This window comes from Falco naumanni, chromosome 1 (genome assembly GCF_017639655.2).
Source record: "Falco naumanni isolate bFalNau1 chromosome 1, bFalNau1.pat, whole genome shotgun sequence".
NCBI classification, from domain to species: Eukaryota; Metazoa; Chordata; class Aves; order Falconiformes; family Falconidae; genus Falco; species Falco naumanni.
The window spans coordinates 59,714,479-59,737,795 of NC_054054.1; the positions used below are offsets into that span (position 1 = coordinate 59,714,479).

The following is a 23,317-nucleotide window of genomic DNA, read 5'->3' on the forward strand; positions in this document are numbered from 1 at the left end:
CTGGAGCATCCTATACCGTAGTAGTTAATTTCTTTTTTTTTTTTTTTCTCTTCCGAGAAAATTCAAAATATCTAGGTATCGCTTTTGTAAGGCCACATAGAGCCCTCACTCTTGCAGCGTGTTCACTATTTAATGGATGTAAAAGGATTTTCATTCCCGCTGAATGTCAGTGGGAGCAGCGAGAGCTCAGGGAGTCGGGTCACCAGCTCCTTTTCTTTTGCAAAGAAAGAGAGTGCAGAATTAATTCAGCAGCACTGCTGTGCTAATGTGGTGCACAGCATGACATTCCCTGCTGATACAGCTGTTCAGGTGAAGCATGCTTCTGGAGTTTATGATTTTCAGCATGAAACTCGAGAAACAGATAAGAAAAGCATGCAGCAGTCTCTCCATGAGCAAGAGAAAAGGTCCTCTGGGGACGTTTTAATGCCCCATAATGGACTCCAGGGGGTTGGGTTTCATTTTTGTAATTTGTTTTCAGTCTAGTATAGCAATATATTTATTTCAGTTGTATATGCTATTTATAGAGCACGTCTTTGAACAGCACATTTTTATTTACTGATTTCCTTCTCACATTGTGTATTTGTAATGGATTGCACGCTGAGATAGTTCAGTGGTGCTGCTATTGTTTAACTTACAGAGATGTGCATTTTGGGCAGATTAGGTACGTGTAGGTAACTGTGGAGTGCATTTTAATGTCGCCTCTGGCAAGGAGATCTTCAAAGGCATAAAACATTTTTAAGTCTGTATATAATGCTAAACTGAACTTGGTGAGAAGAAAACAAATGCAAGTAACTTCATAATTTTCTACATTTTCTAAAGTAATCCAATCATAAATCCACCACTGAAGTTATAAAGCAAATTTAGTTTGAAATCAGGCCTGCATCAAGGGATAAACACTTTCCATGCAAACACTCAGATCTGCAAGTATTCTGCCATCCATTCTGGATGGATGAATCAGAATATGGGACAATACAAATGGCATAAAGCTCTGTCCTGAAAAAGTTATGTGCAAATTCCTGCCTTTAGTTATTACTAAATAGGCTACCTGAGGTCAGTAAGATGATTTACAATACATAAAGTTAAGCAGATGTCCATGTCTTTGCAGTAACAGGATCTACGTATCCAAGTTTGTAAGTAATACTAGATACAGAATAATCTGGTGTGGCAGAAAACCACAGTTTGAGGGCTGCACGTCTTTTAATTTCTAAAGATTAACGAGATTGGAAAAATACTTCAGACTTTTCTATGCTTATGAATTAATTTGAAAATAATTTAAAAATGAAAAATGAACTTCTGTTCAAAAGTGCTTAACATTAAAGACACTGCTTCTTCAAAAGTTATGTATATACCTTCGTAAATGGAGACAGAAATACCAACTGAATTACTGGGAGAAAAAAAGTCTAACTATTGAAAAATAAAATAAATATTTGTCTCTTCGTCAGGCTTTATGTACTTGACTAGAACTCATGTGACACAGAGTCCTACCTGATTTATTTTTTTTCCTCAGAAAAGTTTAAACATAACACAGTTGGACCAGAGGCACTGTATATTTAGGTTTGTGTTTTGCTGTTGAAAAATACTCCATTTTGAAGAAAGCTTTACTTTTGGGTCTACATTTAATAATTTCAGAAAAATTAATTACTTGTGGACCAAAGTTGTTTTAAAAAATATTTCTATTGATGATTCAGATACCAATGTTTTTAGGTATCAACTCTTGTTCTGCATCATACAATAATTTCCTGGAAAATATTGATTTTAAGAAAATAAAAAAATTGCATCTAAAAAGGCCGTTGTATTAAGATATTTTTCCAGAGAACTTTTGTGGTGGTTGTATGAAATTTCAGCTCCCTTAGGGAGGTTTTTCTTTCTATGCCAAATAGGAAAAATTGCTTTATGTAAAGGCCTTTCATTGCCTTAAAATAGAGGGCTTAGATATATTGAGTTATGTAAAAAGGTATCACTCATACTATAAAGCACTTAAAATGAAACAGCCTTTCAGTGAAACTGTGGTGGTTTATGGAAACAAGAACCTTTTCTAGGCATTTTGGCTGCAGGGATGCTAAGCCTTTACGCTGCTCAGTCCACTCCAGCTGCGACTGGAAGAACCTGTGTCTTTGATAGTGCCAAGACACTTCTTGGAGGGTTGCAACTCGACCTTTTAGTAACAACATAATGCAATTTTTCTGCGTTGAAGTCTAGCTCTGAATCCTGATAGGATTACTGGTGTATCTTCAGATGCCTTTGTCAGCTGCATAAGCACCCAATTGCTATTAGATAGTACTTAAAATAACTTTTGGTCTTTGAGCACTGTGAAACACCTTTTCTTTTTCAAGAAAGCAAATACAAATACATGACTTCCTATGATTAACAGTAACGTGAAAATAAAAGCTAACCAGTCAGATTTTTGAGTTTTGTAGGATAATAAAAACGGAATTCTGTCTTTGCTCCTATTTGGATGGTCAGAATGAGACATCCTGAGGTTAACTTGATACCTAATACTGTCTGCCACAATGCTTGTTCTTTTGAAATTGTATTTGGTGAGTATACTGAGCACTAAATACATTTGTATAAGAATATTTTTAGATAGGAAATTGTATGTTTGGTTATAATAAACGTGATAAGAGTAGTTTATAAAAGGTATCAAGAGAATCCATTTAGTAGTTCCATAATTACTGTAATTTGTTGTGCAATATTTTATATTTAATCTTTGGATCAAAGGTAAACATTGGCAGCCTTAATTTGGAAACTTGTTTGATAATGTGCTGCTTATCTTTCTGTCACTAAGATATCCAGTTTCAGCAAAAGATGAATTTTAAAGTAATTGAATGTCTTAAGTCAGTTTGTAAATTGTTTTAATTGGGGAGGCTTTGTGTGTAGCACCAAGTACAATATAAGTACCAACAGTGATGAGCTCTATGGGCTGGTGAACGAGGAGAATTATACTGCATAAATTAAAACTAATCCGTCAGGGCATAGGAGTGTAAATGCAAACCCAGAGTGTGAGGAAACAGAAGGAATTTAGAAAGCTATAGCTCCAGAACTGTAGGATGACATCAAGGAATCAAATATTCCTATGAGTATAGTTTGGCATGAAGAATGCAGACATACGGAGAGGATACAGAGAATAACAACAATACTTGTAAAAGACCACCTAGACTGATTCATCAGGGAGGATGAAAAGTAAATATTTAATACTTAGTTAACTGCTGGTAAATAAAGGAGAGGCGAAGATAACTGTTTACAAGTATTTGAGAGATACAGTGACCAAGGAGGCAAAATAGCCACATTTAAAGCTTATGAGTAGAGTAGCACGGCCAGGGACTTTGAGATACTGGTGCAGGGCTATCAGGAATCAAACCAACCTGCTGAAAGTCAGGAGGAAATTAGTTTAATATCCGTACTAATTTAGCTGTAGAAACAACTCCTGTGTTGAAGAGTGGTAAACATTGTGAAGCAGCCTTTCAGCCTTTCATTTTTGTTTTTCTACAGCAGGTCACTGAAATCTTGCTCATAACTTCAATAGCTGAAGTTTTGTACTTCATAGACACACAGAGTCACAAGGCTAGATGTTGGGGCATCATCTGCCTCCCCTGAAGCTGCATCAATTACGTGTTACATCAGTGTATTTCCTGACAGTTGCTTAACTGATTTATCTTTTTAAGAGCCCATTGATGGAGGCTTCATGACCTACCCAGTCCACACACAGTTGTCTCCAGTGGTTTTCTGTCCTTGTTTTTAAAATGCCTCACCTGTATCTTCCTTGCTGTAGTTTAAGCCCGCTATTTTTTGTCTACCCTTTGTTTTGGAGAACAGGTTATTCCCTCCTATTTTTCAGCAGCCCTTCTTGTATGAGAAGATGGTTCTGTCTTGTCCTGAACAAACAATTTGAAACAACCATCTTTCCCAGTGGTTTACTTGATTTCTGATCTCTTTGAGATTTGCAATGATCTCTGATCATTTTTGTTCTCCTCTGTATTATTCTTGCTTGAAATTGGCCATAATACTCAAACTGATACATCAGCAGTGCTGACTGTAGGAGAAGAACAACTTTATGTAACTTCAAAGTATCTGCCCTATTTCTGTGTGCTGGTCTTTTTTTTTTTTTTTTTTTTTTTTTTTTTTTTTTTTTTGCAACAGTATCTTGTAAAAGCTACCATAACACCATAGCACCTACGGTGTTAAATCTGTGAGATGTTATAACGCCCAGACCTACTTTTGTAGAGCTGCTGCCAGTCGTCCTTCAGACTATATTTGTGCAGTTTGTTATCCTTATCTAAATGAAATGCTTTGCTTTTGTATTTTTCGATCTGTTAAAACACTTGAATTCTAACACCATTATCCAGTGCATTTGAACCCTTGCCAGTTTGGTCCGTCTGCAGATAGAATGCTATTCCCTAATCCATTATGCAAAGAAATCACTGAGGAGTACCCAAAACAGACTCTTGACCAGATTTGTTCAGGGTATCCTTCCAGTGTGATAGTGAATGGTTGATAACTACACTCTAAATTGACACTTCCGAACAGTACTAACTTCTGCTGCAATTTCATCTAAACCAACTGTCCGTAATTTGTTTACAAGAATATCATGAGACCAGGGACTGTACGTGCTGCCCACAGGTTTCTCAAAACTAATTGCTTGTGGCCCTAAGGCTGGCAAATCAGAGGCCAGTGCAATCAGTTCCCTAAATACTGTTTATTAGGCTAGTTGTTTTGAAAACTCTGAACTTATTTAAAAAGTCCCAATCTATTGCTTCCCTATATTCTTTTCCCTTTGTCACTGATATATTAGCTGCTTGGTGGCAATTAATAAGAATAGTGAAGAAGAAGAAGAAAAACCTAAACACTTTGCTCTTCTCAGCACCATTTATTACCATTTTTTTCCTAGTCCTCCCTTCTATTTTAATGTCAGTACATAGTGTTTCTGTGCAGGATCTGAAGATGCACATCAGTGCACATCTAGCACCAGGGATTTTTGACTGTATGGGAATCCGGTAGGAAGGGACCATCTGCTGGGAGCTGATTTATGAGTTTTGATGTGATAGTAAAGATGAACAGACGTTTAAAGGGACTGTGCAACTTTTGCATGAGTATGCTCCTTCTTTCAGTGTTTTTTAATGGCAAAGGGTCCATGTTTGTGCATTGTCATCTTAGCAGAATGCTACTTACCTACAGAATGGAGTTTATGTACTTGGTGAAGTAAATCTGTTTACAGTACAACCTCTCAGCTACGCAGACTGTGGTAGACCATGACCCTAAATGCAAAACAGCAAAGGGAATATTAAATGATTAACTGATCCAAGAATGTGCAGTGAATAGTACTAGGTTTTGCCTGGACTGCAAAATGAAGCTGACAAAATGAATGTGGTGGTGAGGTGAATGTTTGTTATTTTGAGTAACTAGAGCTTGAACTGTAAACTTACTTAGCCCGAGATCTTGAAAGAACAGCCTCAGTGCTTTCAGTCTTTCTTTGGGGGAAGGTCATCTCTATTTTGTAGTAAGAAAAAATACAATGATAGTGACTTTATTTCAATCAATGAAATGACTTTAAAATTCTAGGTTCACAGTGAGCATTTCAACTAACAGTGATTCTTGTCAAATGTATCTCAGCTCTTTGTTTTTCACTTCAGAATTTCCCAGATTTTACTGGAGGAAGGATTCTTAATCATGACTTCAGCTCAATAAGGTTTCAGATATGCTGCACAGAGTTCCCCTTGCTCTAATTTCAAGCTGTGCATTTTCATGGGATTGTAGCAGTTCATGCGTGGGTGAAATTAATAACTGGAGTTGTTAGCCTTATGTAAGCATATCATCTACTGTATCCTCTTGCTAAACTTTCATGCAGCTAGTTTAGCTATTCATGGCAGGATTCCTATAATTTTGTTTCATTATCCTTTGTTTACTAATAAAGCTGTTTTACGTAATGATTCATATCTGGAAGCAATTTAGTATGTCATCATAGTCCAATTTATTGCCTTCATTATTGAAATGAGAAAGTACTGTCAATCAGAATGGAAGTTATTACTATGATTTATAAATTCAATCCTAAGTGTAAGCAAAGTCCTGATAGAGAAATCCTAGGTCTGTATTGAAGGGCTGCAGTGAGGTTTTGCAGTTGGAGATTAATTGGATTTTTGTATTTGCTTGGAAGAAAAGACATGTGGTTTATAGGTGACCATTAGGGCTGCGCACTTAACTTTCTGTGGCTGCTTATATTTGAGTGAAAAGACTGGTAAGTCTGAAGTAAACTGGAAGTAAACCGAAAGTATTTCTCGCTGTGTATGTAGTTCTCCCTATTCTGTAGACGAGGGGAGAGCGTGCAAATTGGACTACCTCACTTTTTAATTAGCTGTTAGTGTCAGCTACAGCTGCACATGTTATTGCTGGAGAGCAGGGTACTGTGGGACGTAGACCTGGCTCTTGTGGTTTATGCTGTTCAATTTAAGGCCAGTGATTAATTAGGTTATTGGACCCATAGCTGGAGTTGCATGCGTAACCACGATTTATGTTGCTGTGGCAACACAGACAGACACAACTGTGGTGAATTTCATAGATCTTTGAAGTAGGAGTTCACCTAATCCAAAATGGGATTGAGAACTCCCATCAGTGCCTGAAGAGTGTAACTGGGAGGGATCCTCATTAATAGACTGAAACCTTGCATATCTGACTCTCAAACTGAGTTAATTCCTGCAGCTCATCAAAGGGTTAGAGAAAACAGGCAGCTGCAAGAGAGAAGGCAAAAGGAAAGCCTGTGGCTCAAATTGATCAAGAGCAATTGATTTGCAGACAAATGAGAGCAATGCAGGATTTGATTACTACTGTGAAAATCACAGGGTGCTTCCAAGAGGCCATTGACAAAAAGTTTGGAACATGTTCCACGTGTCTGGCCTGGAAATAGAGGCAAGTGGGAACTGCACATGAGCCAGGTCAAGACTTCACGGGATTATACATCAAATTAAAATAGTGGTGGTGGCATAACGCATGCTAAGATAGATGGAGATGTGAAAATCTTAGGTGGATGGGAGTGGGTAACCTCATTGAGGAGGGCTGCAAGGGGTTCAGAAGAACTGCTGGAAGGTGTGGAAAGCTTTGGGTGGGCTGTGGTAGAGGCAGAGGTTTTGAACTGGATGCTACCTCCTGTGCTTTGATGTCAGGGCACCCCCTTGCATCTGGGAGCCACCAACTGTTTTGTCGATTTGAGGATAAAGGTATGTAATATGGTATAGTCAAAACTGCAAGTCAGACACTTTCAAAAACAAACAAACAGAAAGTCTGAATGCACTTCCCCCGGCTAATAAGAATAATCCTGATTTTTAAAAAAAATTGGAAACTGGGATTATTAATTTTTGGTAGTTGTCATTTCAAGGTCACATGGTTAAATGTATTTATTATTTCAGCAGCGATAGATGTCCAAGCAACATGACTTTCCTTAAAGCAGTATCCTTGAAAAGTTAATTATCTAAAAGGTTGCACAATGTTAATGGAAAAGGAAGAAATTTGATTACCTTGGAGTCAGGAACTTTTAGTGAGAGATGCAGCTATGAAAATACAGGATATCATATGCTTGTATAATTCCTTGTACCTCCTGGAAAGCTATAATATTTTGGTTGGTGTTAGTTTGTTTGAGGATTTTTGTTTATTTTTTTTCTTTAAACAAAGAAGGAAAACAGCAACATAGGAAAGAGTCAATGGGCTATAACTTGTTCACTTTCAAACAGTTTTGTTCATAGACCATAGTTACATCTGATGGACTGGTGATCCGTTTCCCCACAAATTCAGCAGAAATTACACTGCAATTTTCATCCAGTTTTCTCACTTCATAGATCAGTTGTGACAAGGGCCTGTTGTAGTCTCACGAGCAAACTTTGCTGACCAGGAAAGACTGACAGGCGAGAAAATCCTGCTCTTCATTTTTTTACCCAAACTGCTGGTGTGCAGGAAGCTGCATCCGCATTTTGGGGACTTGTCAAGACTTGCTGTGGAGTGACTGAACAGCTGGGTGCCAATTTACTGCACACTCCCTACTCTGCACCCGGTCTCTGCATGAGCCCTTTGACAGGAGCATAAGCACAAGAAAAGAATTGAGCGTGAGGAAAGCTTGTCCATAATTACCACCTTCTGCTCTTCTTCTCCTCTTTGCTGGTTTTATCAAACAGCTTCCAGGAAGCTTAAATGAGAACTGGAGCAGATGCTGAAGCAGTGGGATTTCTGGATGTCTCAGATTTTAATTACCTCCTTTGCAAAACAAACTTTGCAATTATCCTGGAAGTTATAATCCAGAAGTTGGATGAACTGAACATTTTTTACAATGCATGTGCAACAGAAACACTCTCCGGTACTCGAGGCAAAGAAGGTGTAATGGTTGTTTTTGTTTATAAAGAGAAATAGAGATGTTGAGTTTGGCTTGTGAAGTTACACAGCTCTAGGTTTCTGATGTTTTCGATGACATTAGACTTGTGTGAAACTGGTACAGCTGCAGGTCCGATCAGACACGCAGGTTTCTTGCCTTTCGTAAGCATTGCAATGAAGAGTTTTATTGCTAGAACATTGCTAGAACGCGCTTCACAGTAAAACCTGGTAAGTGTTACGGATCTTGACTGGAAAGTCAAACTGGCAAGTCTAATTTCAGCCTGTGACTTAATTATCTACGAAATATGAACAATCAGCAGGAATGGAAATCATAATGAAACAGTAAATGAAATAGTTTGTATTTTAATCGACTACTGTTATTCTAAGATTCTAACCAAATAATTATCTTGACAATGTTTATATTAATTGTATCTAAAAAAAATAACCTGCAGTGCAGTGTTGTAGTATATGGAATTCTCTACTGTGTCCCGTATAGCAGAAGACTCATTACCAGTCCAAGTGAATGAGAAAGCTAAAGGAGAAACTTAATGGTCTTGTGATTCAGTAGGACAGTAAGCCGAATTTCAGCCTACATTGGAATTCAAGAAAGACTTTTTAGGAAAAGTATAATATAACATTGTATCAATGGGAAAATTCTTACCGTCATCGAAGTCAAGTGGGTTTTTGTGTTTTTTTTTAAATATTCAAATTAACGTTCAGTTCAGACAGCTACTTCTGTAGTTGGCATAAACTGGAATTTCTGTAGCATTTGGAATTTAGTATGAATGATTAAAAACATTCTCCTTTTTTCTTTTAGGAACAGCAAAGTTTGAACAAAGAGCTTCAACTAGAAAGTTAAAAACACTTGGAAACACTGAGCCGCATAGTAACCAAACATGAAATATAAACTAGAGCAAGGAGCTTATCAGATGACAAAAGAAAATAAATGATTGTTAGTCTTTGGAATTTCTGCTTATAAATAGAGGATTTCTAGGCAGTTGAACAACAAAATAGAGTGTGTTTTGAGGCAGAGAGGAAAGACAGCTGCAGACACGAAACACCCGATTTGCTTTATTTAATGGTCAAATAAGAAAAAAAGAATGGGCTTTTGACTCTTAAGGAATCTTTGTTTGAAATTACTGCAACCAACCCATCCTGTTTGACAACATAACTTGAAATGGCATTCTGAGAAAAGTTCTGATTGAGTGACTTCTGGCACATGTAATAAAATTTTAAGCCTGTGTTTTAATACTGTCTGCTTCTGTTGTGCAGTCTGTTTTCTACTCTTCAAAATTACACTGAAAATGTGCCTATTAGGAATTTGCTATGCTGTTACTGAATTCTCTGTGTGTGTGTATAAATATATGAATATACATATATTCAGGTAGTAAAAGGTGAGATAATGCATCATAAAAGATAACTGTGGATCATACCAGAAAACAAGAAAGTAAGGATTGTGAAAACATTGAACATAAATGTTTTGAGGAGACATATTCGTAGATACTACAGTCAGAACAGAATGTGATGATTTTAACAATTTGGCCCAGCCTTACATAGCAGAGTACATAAACCCAGTGAAATGGATCAAGTCTTACATACTCTTCTTGTAAGCACTCACACACACTTAGTTTGAAGTACAGTAATACTTCTTTTGCAGTCACTGGGATTAACTCCCATTTTCTTAATGAAAAAAGATTGTGTTTGTAAGACAGGTATTTTGAAGACCACACATTATTTCTTGTTATATGTAATACTTTATTTTAAATCTTTTCTCATAATAACTTTTTTAAACAGTAAAAGACAGAAAGAAACATTTCTTATTATGATTCCAAAATGTGTATTATTTGAAAATCAAGGAAAGGAAAAGAAGAACTTGTTGTATATTTAAAGCCTTTACTTCTGACATTTTCGGATGCAGCCAAAGGAGTCACTTCTATAGTTTCATCTTGATAATATATTGCTCAGTTTCTTGGAAGAAGTTTGGAAACAGGCTTTAATCTCTGCTGAATACTTTGATAATTAAGCAAAGTTTTAATAATGGGAAGGAATACTTCCTGAATAAACAGGCAGTTTTAATTAATTTCAAGGATGCCTTGACACTTTGAAATATAATGTCATCAGCCTGCATCAGATACTAAAGCCTGACCTGGTTGGTGCTTGGATGGGGGGAATTCTTAAAGAAGATGTAACATTCTGTATAAAGGGACTCAGCGGCTGCATGCACTTGGTGTTTTACATGAGTTTAGGGTTAATATTAAAAGTCTCAGAAGATACCACTTTTCAAGTGAATCACTAAAATAAAATACTTTGCTAAGAACTTAAGATAGTGGAGTGGGAGCAGGGAAATCATAGTTTTGTGGCTGAAAAATTTCAACCAACTCATCACTTCTAGAGGGTAGGTAAACCACAAATAATTTATGTGTGATTTAGGGGCTTTGGTTTCAGGGTCCATGTTACATTTCAAATAACATACTGATAGTTTGTCTACCTGTTCACCTTAGCTACAACTGAAAAGTCTATTCTTAATGTCCTGTGCTTAATCATTCTGGGTTTTTGCTGAATACAGGCCCCGTTTTGCACCAGATAAACTTTTACTACATCGGTGAACTTTAATTAGGAATATGCATGTTATTGAACAGGCACATGCAGTTATATAACACTCCTCAGGCAAGATGATATATTTCAATTTTTTCTTGACTTCCATGAAATAAAATCAGATACTTTTGAGTAAAGACCATTTTATAAATATGATGGCTGTTAGATGGGTGTAATGATTTTATGAATGTGAATTTACAAGGTCCTGAATTATGCATGCCTATGAAATGCAAAGTCTACACTACGCAAAACACGGTTTGTGTTTTGTTGTACATAATCTTTATTCATTATGTTTTCAGGATGGAACATGAGGCTACCCAGCTAGAAAAGCAGCACGTGCATAGTGTGTATGAAAATACAGCTGCCTACTTTAATGATCTGCAGAGCAAAGCATGGCCTCGTGTTCGAAACTTTCTGCTGGAGCAAAAGCCTGGCAGTCTCGTTGCTGATATAGGTAAGTTATTCTATGAGGTAGAACGAAATATTGTTTATAAGCTTTATTAGTTTATATATTAGTCATATATATCCTTCAGAGCAACTCTGAAGTCTTTAAAACTCATTTAAATTTGTTTTAAAGATGTTTTATAAGTGTTTTAAAACCCATATTAGATGCCATATACCACCTTATTTTATTTCTTTGACAGTGTGTCAAGTAGCCAGTAAATACATTTTTTGCATTGTTTTTTTTGAGCTAAGCCTTAATCTACCAGTTTCCCCACAGTGGTCTGTGATCCCCCTGGAGGCCTTTTTAAAAAATGGTGGTAATAGCTCAGTTACTTCATATTTCAGTCTCTTGGTTTAAGTACTGCTGGTCTGCAATTTATTGCTTTTCATTTGTTCTAAAACTCCTCCTGTCTAGGCTTTATCTTAAGAGAAAGCTTCTGATGTGATTACTATTAAAAAAAAATAAATTATGATCTGAGAATCTCCCTGTGATCCTGAATAGGGACACCGAACCCTCATTTTCCTGCTGTGGCATTGTCTTCCCTGCGTGTTCAATTTATACCTTGATTTTCTCTTGCACTTACAGAGTTTTCAGGGTTTTTCAGGTCTTGGTTCCTTTGTTTGTGTTGTGACTTCAATCCTATGCAGCACATCATTGCAAACCAGATGCTCCTTTGCATCATTGGATTTTCCTCATTGTTTAGACTAATAAAATACTTTTACACAGCAAGATGTAATAAATGTACACAATAAATTATCCATCTGCCTTATCCTATAAGAGGCAAGCATTATTTGAAGATACTGTAGGCCATAATCAAAGATAATACATAGTTATCTTGCTGCCTCTGAGCAGTACCCCAAAAATACTTGATTACTGTTATTTTTAATATGTATCTTCTTTCAAATGTCTGTGCCATTTTCACTAATAATCTCAGGAAATATCCTGTGGCATACACTCATCCAACAGTCAGCTTAACAATATTTCTCAGCCAAAATTTTTTTTTCACCTCAATAGAAGTTATTTGAAGCTTAGCTGAAGTTCTTTGAGGCTTTTATCAGCAGGTATCGCGGTGGTTGCTGAAAGCTTAAGATCACCCTGTTACAATTTCAGCTGAAATAATTTAGTTGCATGTGATACACCCAGAGAGAAGGCAGATGCTTACTTGCCAATAAGGATATTTCCCATCAAGGCATACAAGTTATCATCTCATTTTATGAGGTTTAATAAGATCTACAGGAATCTGACTATTGTATTTATTTTTGGTATGTATTGTGGGAGGAAAGTTGCCTACTGGACCTAAAATTTTCCAAATGGGATAATTGATAATTTCATTTTCTATATAATACTGCTTTTTATTAAAATATCTTTTTGTATAATTGCCTTCTTGTTCATTCATCAAAATAAATTACAATAGCATGGCCATTGTTAACAGTTTCATGAAAGAATCCACCCTCCTGATGACTCATTTAAAAGTGAATCTCCTCCTAAAAATCTTTTAGGGTACTGGGAACTTTGTCACTATTTAACTTCATTCCAGAGAGGACCATATACTTCCAAAAACTCACTGTGATTAAAAAGCACTTCACCAAAAGCCATGTATTAAACAACTGAATCTTCTAAATTAATGCATGTTTGACAAATGTGCTCCTTTTGCAAACACAGTAACCAATAATACTTTATACTAATTTTAAAACTTACGCTTTCTAAGATGCAGAGCTTCATGTTTTATTGCATATATTCCTTGAACTGCCTCAACAATATTAATCTTTTCCATTTCTCTCAAGTGTTACTTCAAAGAATAGTGCTTGCTTTTTGCTTTAAACATGTGCTCTTTTTTCACCGCTGAAGTGTTGTGCTGTTCTCCAGCAGTTCCTGTGCTGTCTCTCTAGATAATGGTGCACATTAACATCAATGAAAGCAGCAGCACTGCAAGAAGCAGTGGTGTTTCTAAAGATAGCTCCAGGCCTTTAAATCGAATTACTAATACTGTGATGGTTCTCTTTGCCAAGCTGCTACCCTATTGCTTGGCTGTCAACTTTCAGAAATTATTCTTCACTACTGACCCATAACTGCAGTGAATGTTTCCTAATCTAATTTTGAAAAGTGCCTGTTATGCATATGACATTGAAGAACACTCTGAAAGATTTCAATTTAGTGCAGCACAGACCTTGAGAAGACATACTGTTAGGTGAAACTCATTCTGGAACTGTTCATTTGTTTTACATGTGTTATAATGCATAGGCACAAAAGCAGGAAGGGGACATGCCTGCGACATGGCAGGAATTTTTATGATTCACGGTTATTTTCAAGTCTGTACCTGAGGTTAAAATTTTCCTCTCGAACTTGTGTCAGTGACAGCTGTGGTTTAGGACTTGGAGAGAAATGGGATGCATTGGAGAGGTACTCTGCAGGCTTTAGCAAAGACTGGGGAAGGACTTGGAAGAGAGATCTACTGCAGGCAACTAAAAAGACAAAACACACTGGCTTCAGGAAATCCCCTGAACAGAAAGTAGTTGGAAGCTGGAAGGGTATTGTGGAAAAAAGGTCAATAATGCTTACCCTGTTCTTACTCTTTCCTGGGTGCCCATTTACGTTCCTTGTTGGAAACTGGATACCGGGCTATATAAAGGCTTGGTGTGAGGCAGCATAGTTGGATTTTTGCTCTAAGACATACAACACTGCCTGCAGAGGACCACTCCTTCCTCCTCCCACCTGCACTTACCCTTATTCCCCCCAAAAATACACATAACCTGCTATTACACAGGGCTGTGTAATAAGTATTTTTGCTGGTGGTGTTGCTACTGTTACACTCCTAACGGTGTGAGCATATACTTTCGAAGAGTCCAAATGAACTCTGCAACAGTTAGGCTAGTAGGAGCAAGCCCTCATTTTGTTTTTCAGGAAATCTTAGAATTAGGAAAGCCCTCCCGTTATTTTCAATGCTTTGGGAGGGATAGCGAATGTCTGGAACATATGACTTCTGATGTAGTATTCTTTTCTTTAGGTTGTGGAACTGGAAAGTATCTCAGTGTCAACAGTCAAGTGTATAATCTTGGCTGTGATTACTGCGAACCATTGGTAGAGATTGCAAGGAAGAAAGATGATGAAGTCCTGGTATGTGACAACCTTAACCTTCCCTTTAGGGACCAGTGCTTCAATGCAGTCATTTCCATTGGAGGTAAGAACATACACGCATTCTGGCCCACAGCAAATGAGAATTTTTGGGGATCCTTTTCTTTCCACGTGTCTGTATTTCAGTTAAATTCATTTTGAACCGATTCCCTTAGAATCACAGCAGGCATTACTGAAATGAATGTAGTAAACATGAAAAAAGAAATCAGTTCCATTGCACAGAGGCACTGTTGACCAGGGAAGTATGTGGATCGTTTGTTTGATAAATAGCCGTAAAAGACCATATAAATGTGGCCTTGGTCACCCTGTGGAGAACAGAATTCCTTCTAGCATGGATTTTAAACAAGTGAAAACTAATGTAAACATGGCTGCTTGCAGTTAAACAGATTAGGTGGTCAAGATAAACTCTTGGTTCCTCCTTAGGATCTATTTTGACCAGCAAATGCATTGAAATGAAAACTTCCTTTCTCTATAGCAGAACTTGAAACTCATGTTGACTATTAGGTGTTATGAATTCAAATTTCCCTTAGAATAGTAATGAAATAAGAACTTAGAGCCATACAAGTGCCTGTTGTCTAAAATGAGTGAAGCATCTCAGCATCTTAACTCCTCTGACCTCTCTTTTTGAAACTATTACTCGTGATTTGAGAAGTATAAACTGGAAAAAGGTAGATGAGGGATTCTTAGAGCACCCAGTTGCAGTGTACATTTTTAGCTCTACCTTTGCTTGAGCTTCTTTCAGGCTGTTTCATTGTATCAACAAAAATATAAAACGTGATAATTATTATTGGCAGCAGTCATCAGATGACTTGAAATATTATAGAAATGTGTTTTAAAATGTAGTTTTCACATATGCAGGTTGAAAGAAAGGGTGACTAATAGGCAAGCAGTATCTATATTACTTTGCTTTTGTATTGACGAGTTAATGAGTGAGCCCTATCCAGTTTTCAGGTCTTGTAGCATAATTTCAGTGCTGTCAGATCAGCTGACCTGTAAGGGTAGTGTATCTATCTAATGTTTATACCAAATACAGACCTGACAAGATGAGAAGTTCACATGGTATTTCTCCACATTTAACAATAATGGATTTTAATGCCTCTTAAATAGAGGCATGGTATTCCCGTGTCCATCTGATTCTAAATAAAGGGGTTTTCATCCCATTCCAGAGAACACCAAGTATTTATGTACATAGTCAAATACTTTTCTAGGCTTTGCTGGTATAATCCTGTTTATAGGATTTATATTTTTGCAGAACCACCAGAGTGATTATATAATGTTAAACTTGAAGAATATTTAACCCATTTAATGAATTGCTTAGATAGAGCTTGCACAGATTCTGTTGGTTGGTTGCACTTCTTTTTGGTGAACTAAGCTCACATGCTTATGTTGTCTCTTTCAGTTTTGATATTATTTTGCAGGAGGTTCTGTGGTGATATGTGGCCTAGCTCCAGTATGAGAAACATCAGTTCCTTTCTCCCCATCTTGTTCAAGAAATTGAAATAGTATTTTGTAATTTTTTTTTGCAAAGTTTGAAAAAATATTGAGGAGAGTCAGGACTACCTGGAAACAAACACTAACCGTATAGACTGGGGAACTCTTCTCAGAGCTTGCTATCTTGTGTTCTCAGCTGCTTGTGAGGGCCTAGTTAATATCAACCGCCAAGAGCGCTTTTCTTGGCTTGCATAAAAAAAGCTACGTTTTTTCCCCTTGGTAATTTAATCATTGTTTTGAATAAAGGCAGGGCTAGTTGGACACATTTTTCATAACTACAGTGTTGAAGTAACACTGTTTCTACAAGTAGAATTGGCTACTGTCAAGCAGCACACACAAAGATAATCTAATTTTTTGAAAGGTATGGAGATTTCCTCAGCTAAGAACATAGACTATTATTATACGTTGTTATATGGGTAGATTGAATATTTTGCATGTAGAAGTGGCTGGCTCAAAGTCCACTTGAGACTTATGGAATCAGTCCTTTTTATGTCATTGATTAAATCACATTTAGTACTGATGACATATAGAACAACATGACCAACATGGCCAGTCTCAGTGCAAGTTAATGTTTCTGAGAGCTCAGAGAGAAAATAGCTGTCTTAGCTATTCTCTGGCTATTAAAATTGGTTCCTTCAGGTGAACGGGAAGGTAGAAACAATGTAGAAGTATTGAAATGTAGCTTCATTTCACACTGCAGTGAAATCTGAAAATGTGGACATTATCCTGTGAAGAAAATTCAAATATAGTGATCAATAGTTTTATTTTGAATTTGACTTTTTAATTATCAATAGCATAACATAATGTAACAAAAAGTCATCATTTTCAGACATGCAAACTAGAGTGAGACACTTCTCTTTTTTTCCCCTCCAAAACAATCTGTAAAGGCAATGCCTTTCTACAAAATTAAAGCAGTGGGGAAAATGTTTCTGTCTAAAGTTTCTCACTAGATCTTTTGAAGGTGCACTAATATAAAACTACACAGTATCTTTTTTTTCTGATATGACATTTTTCTGTACTTATTAGATGGTGAAAAGATTTTCTGTTTTCAGGAAGTCTGAAAAATATCCCAAAAAACTAAAGTCAAACTTAATATTACCTAACTCACCTAAAGTCCAGGCATTTTAAGTGAAAGCTAGTCATGCTGTGGTCTTTTATGGTTGATGTTGAGAAAAAGAAACCTCCAGCTTATATGCCTGACTTTTCTTGAATCCCTATTTTGAGATGAGATTATTTTCCTTCTTAGGAATTTCCCTATTTTTATCCGTTGAACATAAATGTAAAAGACAGCATTCTGGGGTATATTGCACTGTGGTACCAATAAACTCCGCGCTGTAGCTGACTTGCAGTGAGTGATATTTGGGATATGGTGACTAAAATGAGTAAACACATAGACCAGGTTGAAAGACAAGTATGCTATGTCCTTAGTAATGTTCAATACGTAACACCTTTCCTTTCTCACAGTGATCCATCATTTCTCAACTAAACAAAGAAGAATCAAAGCAATAAAGGAAATGGCAAGGGTATTGATACCTGGGGGCCAGATGATGATTTATGTTTGGGCTATGGAACAAAAGAATCGTCGCTTTGAGAAACAAGATGTATTTGTTCCTTGGAACAAGGCCTTGTGCTCACGGCATTTTTCAGAATCGAATCAACCTGGAGATAAGGGTGGGTTTGTGCGTGCTGTAAAAAGCCAAGACATGCACCCTACACAGCTAGTCATCTCTGACTGCAGCTACCAAACCAATCTGCAGCCAGAAACTGATTCAAAACACTCCCAGAATACGGACCATTGCTTGTCCAGAGCCTGCTGCATGAAAATTTCTGAAGAAGAAAACAGATTTTACAGTGCTCTAGGAAGATCTTTCCGCTCATGGTTTTTCTCCAGATCCCTTGATGAATCAGCCCTGAGAAAACAGACTGATAAAGTGAAGCCTCTGAAGAATGAAGGAGAATGGGCAAACAGTACTGTACCCCTTCAGCATCCACGACACTGCAGTTTGGATTTAGGTCACCGTGGGACACTGTTAAAAGAACAAAGTTTAGATGATGATGATGTGTTTGTGGAAAGCCTGCCTCTCAAAAAAGCACACTGGTCACCAGCCACAGATGCACTGAAGAATTTAAGTTTAAATGGAGGACACCAAACCGTAGCTCAGAGCAAGAGTGAAGAAGCCTCATTTATAAATGGCCCAGTGGAAGACAGGGACTGCAGCTGTGGTTGTAATAAAGATGGTGCTGGTAAGTCTAATGCCGGCAAGTTTTTCCAAAGAACTTCAACAACTGACTCCACTGACTCTGCTTTGGATTCAGCAGTGTCTGTTGGGGACCAGACTGGTGCCACGTTGGATACAAAAGCTTTCATGCGTTATTACCATGTTTTTCGGGAAGGGGAGCTGTGCTCTCTGGTAGAAGAAAACGTGCCTGAGCTTCAGATACTTTCTTCCTGCTATGACCATGGAAACTGGTGCATTATTGCAGAGAAAAGAGGAACATAGCTGTAAAGAGAACAAAGCAGAACGCAGTGACTGAGGATTTTAAGCTGCTCTTTGTATACCTGTGATTGTGCAGTGTGACACAGAATTTGAATCTCATGTAGTTGTGTTCCATTCATTTCTGAGTTATTATCTCTCTACCTGTTTAACTGTCTAATGCAAGGTCTGTATATAGGAATGTAAGCAGTAAACAATATTTATGTTTTGTTAAACTTTTATGAAGTTAAAACTGGAGAGTTTTGTATTGCTTTTAGCAAATGGTTGTTTTTAAATATACTTTTCTATTGAGAAATAAAACCTTTTTATAAGACAAGGATCAGGGCATCTTTTATGAGAAATACCCTCTCAGTAGGAAGTCTAAGCTTTGTTCTTCAAATGCTGAACATGTGTCACATGACTCTCTGTTCACAAAGTCCTATAAATAGGGACATAGGCACCTATAAAAACATACTTGACTCTATATTGCTAGAGTGCACACTGCAGAACTGGGAGCAAGCATGGTCCCAGTGCTACTTCATTTGGGTTAGAGTTGTTAATGGGCAAAAACTGTATACAAAACAAGCTCTACATATTCTGATGTTTGATGTGTGTATTTGGGAGCAAATGACAGAACAAATTTTGAACTTTTGTTTTAAAAAGAATTTAATTTGTTTCTCAGGTGCAGGTTAAGTTTTATGTGTTAGTTTTCAGAACTACTTTATTTCCTTTGCTGCAGTTTTTCATTGGTTATGTGTATATAGAAGTCAGAGGGATTCATGAGAGTATCAGTATTATGTAAAGGTCACAAGATATCAAGTATTTGAGATACATATATCTCTGTAATAAGCCTGGGAAGCTACGATAAAATTAATAAAAATCCAGTGCATATCTGGTCAACTGTCATATTTGCTCTTCTCATTCACCAGCATGAGAATATATATTAAATGGTGTGTTAAGTAACGTAGATAGGAAGAGAATACAAGTCCAGTTTGTATGTAAAATACAAATTCCTGTCTTCTGCAGTTTAAGTAAATCTTTTCACATTTAAATCATAATAAAGTGCTTAAACAGCTTTCCCATTCCCTGTAAGACATAAATTTTGCTGAACATGGTGCCCAATCATCATCCAGTTGTATTATATTGTAGCAGTTGCCCTCATATAGTTCTTTACACTCAAATAATCTCCCCCCTTTCAGTGAGAGGCTGATGTGAGGTTTTATATGCTGTGGATAAAATGCACCTGGCTTCTGAACAACAATTGTTACCACCAGAAGCAGGGGTAGAATAGGCTAATTGCCCTTTTAGCACAGTTACTCTATTTCTAGGCTTTATTTGCTGTCAGTGGTTGTAGTGTAGGGCACATCTTCAGCTAGATTTCATGACCTTTAATGGAGCTGCAGAGATTCACCCCAAAGATCCATCCTTCTGTTACAGCAGTTTCAGAGACCCACATTCTGCCCTATTGTTGAGCAAATAACTTTGAATGTGAAACAACAGGAGTGAAAAGTTTAACATTTCTAATCTCCTCTGCCTGAGTAGGTGGATTTAGGGTTGTTCAATAGAAAGCCCTGATGGTGCTGAGTATTTTCAGGTGTATCTGCTGAGGAGTAATTGCCACATGGTAATGCATTATAGATTTATTTACTGGAGCAATGCTTATAGAGCAATCACCTTTGTCTTCCTCATAGTTTAGGATCCTTGAGCTTTATCTTTCCTGGGTCTGTACCGCTTGCACTCCCTGCTGCCTTTTGAAAATAAAACTGAAAATAAAAGAGACTTCTGAAATACTGTTCTACTCTAAGTGCTACTTTTGATACAGCTTGGGGCTGTGGTTCTCAGATTCTGTGTCTGAGCCATACTTCACAAAACTGGCAGTGCTCTCTGTGTTGCTGGGTCCAGCTGCTGCTGGCTGAGAGGGCTGCTCCTGCTGCATCCTCAAGCTCCAGTTTTGGAAGCACGGTGCAAAAATACCCGTGCTGGCACATTGCAGAGCCACCATGGATCGTGCTGAGCTCCACACCCCATCTGCAACATGCTGGTGTCAGACAGACAAGGCCTGCCTCATTTGTTGGGAATTTCTGGAGGAGCTGAGGATTTTAGAAGAAAACTCACTTGCTTCCAGGTAAGATGTACCAGTGGTTATTGAGCATCCCTGGAATTTGGGCCATGTTTAGGAAGAAGGTAGTTGATTACCATCCTATATCCAATTTTGAAAGTTCATCCCTAAACTCCAGCAGGCAGAAACTCTATTGTGTGTATATAAAATATTTATAAAATATTACTAATCTAAACTGACAGCTGGGTTAGCTGACTGGGGGAAGGAACGTTTTAAGTTTGTTACCTGCATTTCTGCAGTCTGTCTGTGGAGTATTTGGTGCATAGTCAAGCAGGCTGATGAAATTTGGGGTGAATTGAGAAAGGAAAGGTGTCCATTCCTTTTACAACAGAGACTTGCTATCCTTGCAAGAGGCTGAACCTGTGTTTCAGGCTCCAATGAAAGCTTCTTCCTCTATCAGCTCTATGAATAAGAGCTCTCACATCAAAACCACTGAGTTACTTTAAACAGCTTTTGTCTTTGCAGACTTTCCATGCATTGTTTGGTTTGAGAGTCTTAACTGGGGATGCTTTTCACAATTACTTATTTCTGTATTGTTTTTTCTATTGTTTTGAGCTGATGCTATGAAGTTGTGTTACATGTAAGTTTGGATTGTATTATTATAAATCCCTGGGAGAAGGAGAGGTTTGGTAAACTGTTTGGTTGGGGGTTTTTTCACCATGTAATGTAATTTTTATAGACTGAGGATCATGAGTGTGAGGTCTGCACAGCAAGCCTTTATTCCTGTATGCAGTCTCCCAGTCCATTTGTGGAGGCTGCCTCGGTCTGTAACAGCTTTATCATCTTGTAGGAAGCCAGATTACCTCACTCAGATCATGATGAATGTCTCTCTTGATTGGTTTCTCTTTTGATGAGGCCCTTCTTAGGCAAAATGTAATTTCCGGAAGAATCCATGTGATCTTGCTCTTTAATAGCTTACAGACAGTTAATGTGCTCAGAGAAGAGTGTATACCATTGAGAAGTCCATAGTAAATAAGTAAATAAAACCCTGTTGTCCTTGCATGCTAAAACTCTCAGCAATGTTCAGGTTGCAAGATCTAACTGTTATAAGGTAAAGGCAAATGTGTTCTTGTATTTCTTGTTTGACAAGTGAGCATTATTCTCACCTTAGTTATGCCGATAACAAACCTGCTTATGGTGGCAGTGGGCTAGGGTTGCTCCCAAGTGGCTCATCTAGCTTTAAGCTGCACATAGAGGAGTCTTGATTACATGAGAAAAGATGCCCTGGATTTCTACGATTTAATTTATTAGTTTCATTGTCAGTCTGAACTGGCTAAACAAAAGCTGCTACCTTATTACTCTTACAGGCTGTAATCCAAAAGGACAGTTGCAATAAAAAAAGGTACAATTGAACAGACTTACTTTTGAAGGACTAATATAATTGCAGTCTTTGATAAACGTAATTTTGTCTTTTTTTTTTTTAATACATGTAAACATTTATATTAGAAGTGTGGAAATAGAATATTTTTTGGTACTAATGGTAACTAATTTACTTTCTTCCAAGCTTATGGTGTGGAAATTTTAAAGGCACAGATGAGGAATGAAAGTCATAAGTAACTTGTATATAAATATGTACCAGAAAAAATCTGCTAGAATATTTATGTGCACAGTTTACAATGCTGAGTGAAGAGCTGTTTATGTTCTACCAGCAGAATATTGTTAGTGAACTACCTGGGTATATTCTGAACAGAAATAATGGCTTTGGTCCTGTGTCCTCTCTGCTGTGTCATGCCTCCATCAGACTATTCATATCACTGTTGGGCTGCATTAGTATCAACATTGTGTTGAATCTATTGGTCTACCAACTTCTGTTGCTCAGCACTTTTCCAGGATTTGTGGCTGCTTTTTTACCCCAGGAAAATGATGGGTGTCAGTGTTAAATATATACAGTTGTGTATATCTTTTGTGAGTTCAGCATTTCTTACTCTTACAGTATATGGATTCTGGCAGCTACCCGTGATTTTATCTTCTGATCTGCTGGTTAAAACCATGCTTAGCTACTGCTCTGTAATCAGTTCTTTGTGCATGGAACCTATTCTATGGTATTTGGCAGAAAATGAATCCTACTTGGTTAAAATATTACTTCCTACAGAACTTCTGTGCTTTCAGACTAGTTAATAAATATATTAGCCACTGGAAACTCTGTGTCTTGGAAAGTTCTTAATGAATGTTAAATTTGAGAAGACTCTTTTAGTGCTGTTTGCTCAGTAAGTTAGACCACGTGAAGGTGATGCAGAGCAGGTAAGCATACTGATCTGCTACGAAGCCAGGGAGTCTGCCTTTACTTTAGACAACCATAGTCAACCTAACCATAAATGTGATACTTTAAAGATAAATAAAGGTGATGAAATGTGGTTTTTACCATGTCAGTATTATATGTCCTGTTGATGACAGAAAAGCAGCATGGATCAGCAGAATGAATTGCTACAGAGCTACGTTTCATGCTCCTTCTGATCTGTTTACAGTCAACCAGGACTAAGCTTTGTGGTGTAAGATAACATTGAAGTAGTTCTTTGGGATTGTCGATGTTCTTTTTGCACCAGCTGAAAACAGAAAAAAAAAAAAAAAAAAAAAAGAAGAATGTAATTAGAATTATGCAATTGCCTGGTGAGGTTATAGCCCTGCTGTGTTAAAAGTGCTTTCACAGTTGCAGTGATAGTTTATTGTGCATGTACAATAGCAGCGATCACTTATTGTGCAGTTGTGTTTATTATA

The 23,317-nt window shown here is 37.3% G+C and overlaps 1 protein-coding gene across 2 annotated transcripts in view; it reads left to right on the plus strand.

Annotated features, from left to right (window-relative positions):
• TRMT9B (tRNA methyltransferase 9B (putative)) overlaps window positions 1-22,742 on the plus strand; it is a 121,486-nt gene extending 98,744 nt beyond the window's left edge. For both annotated transcript variants that reach the window (XM_040596292.1, XM_040596299.1), the window contains 3 exons: window positions 11,241-11,395; window positions 14,391-14,564; window positions 17,474-22,742. In XM_040596292.1, coding sequence (XP_040452226.1) covers window positions 11,241-11,395; window positions 14,391-14,564; window positions 17,474-18,510 — 1,366 coding nt within the window. In that variant the 3' untranslated portion in view covers window positions 18,511-22,742. The remainder of the gene's footprint in view (window positions 1-11,240; window positions 11,396-14,390; window positions 14,565-17,473) is intronic.
• Window positions 22,743-23,317: the final 575 nt, after the last annotated feature.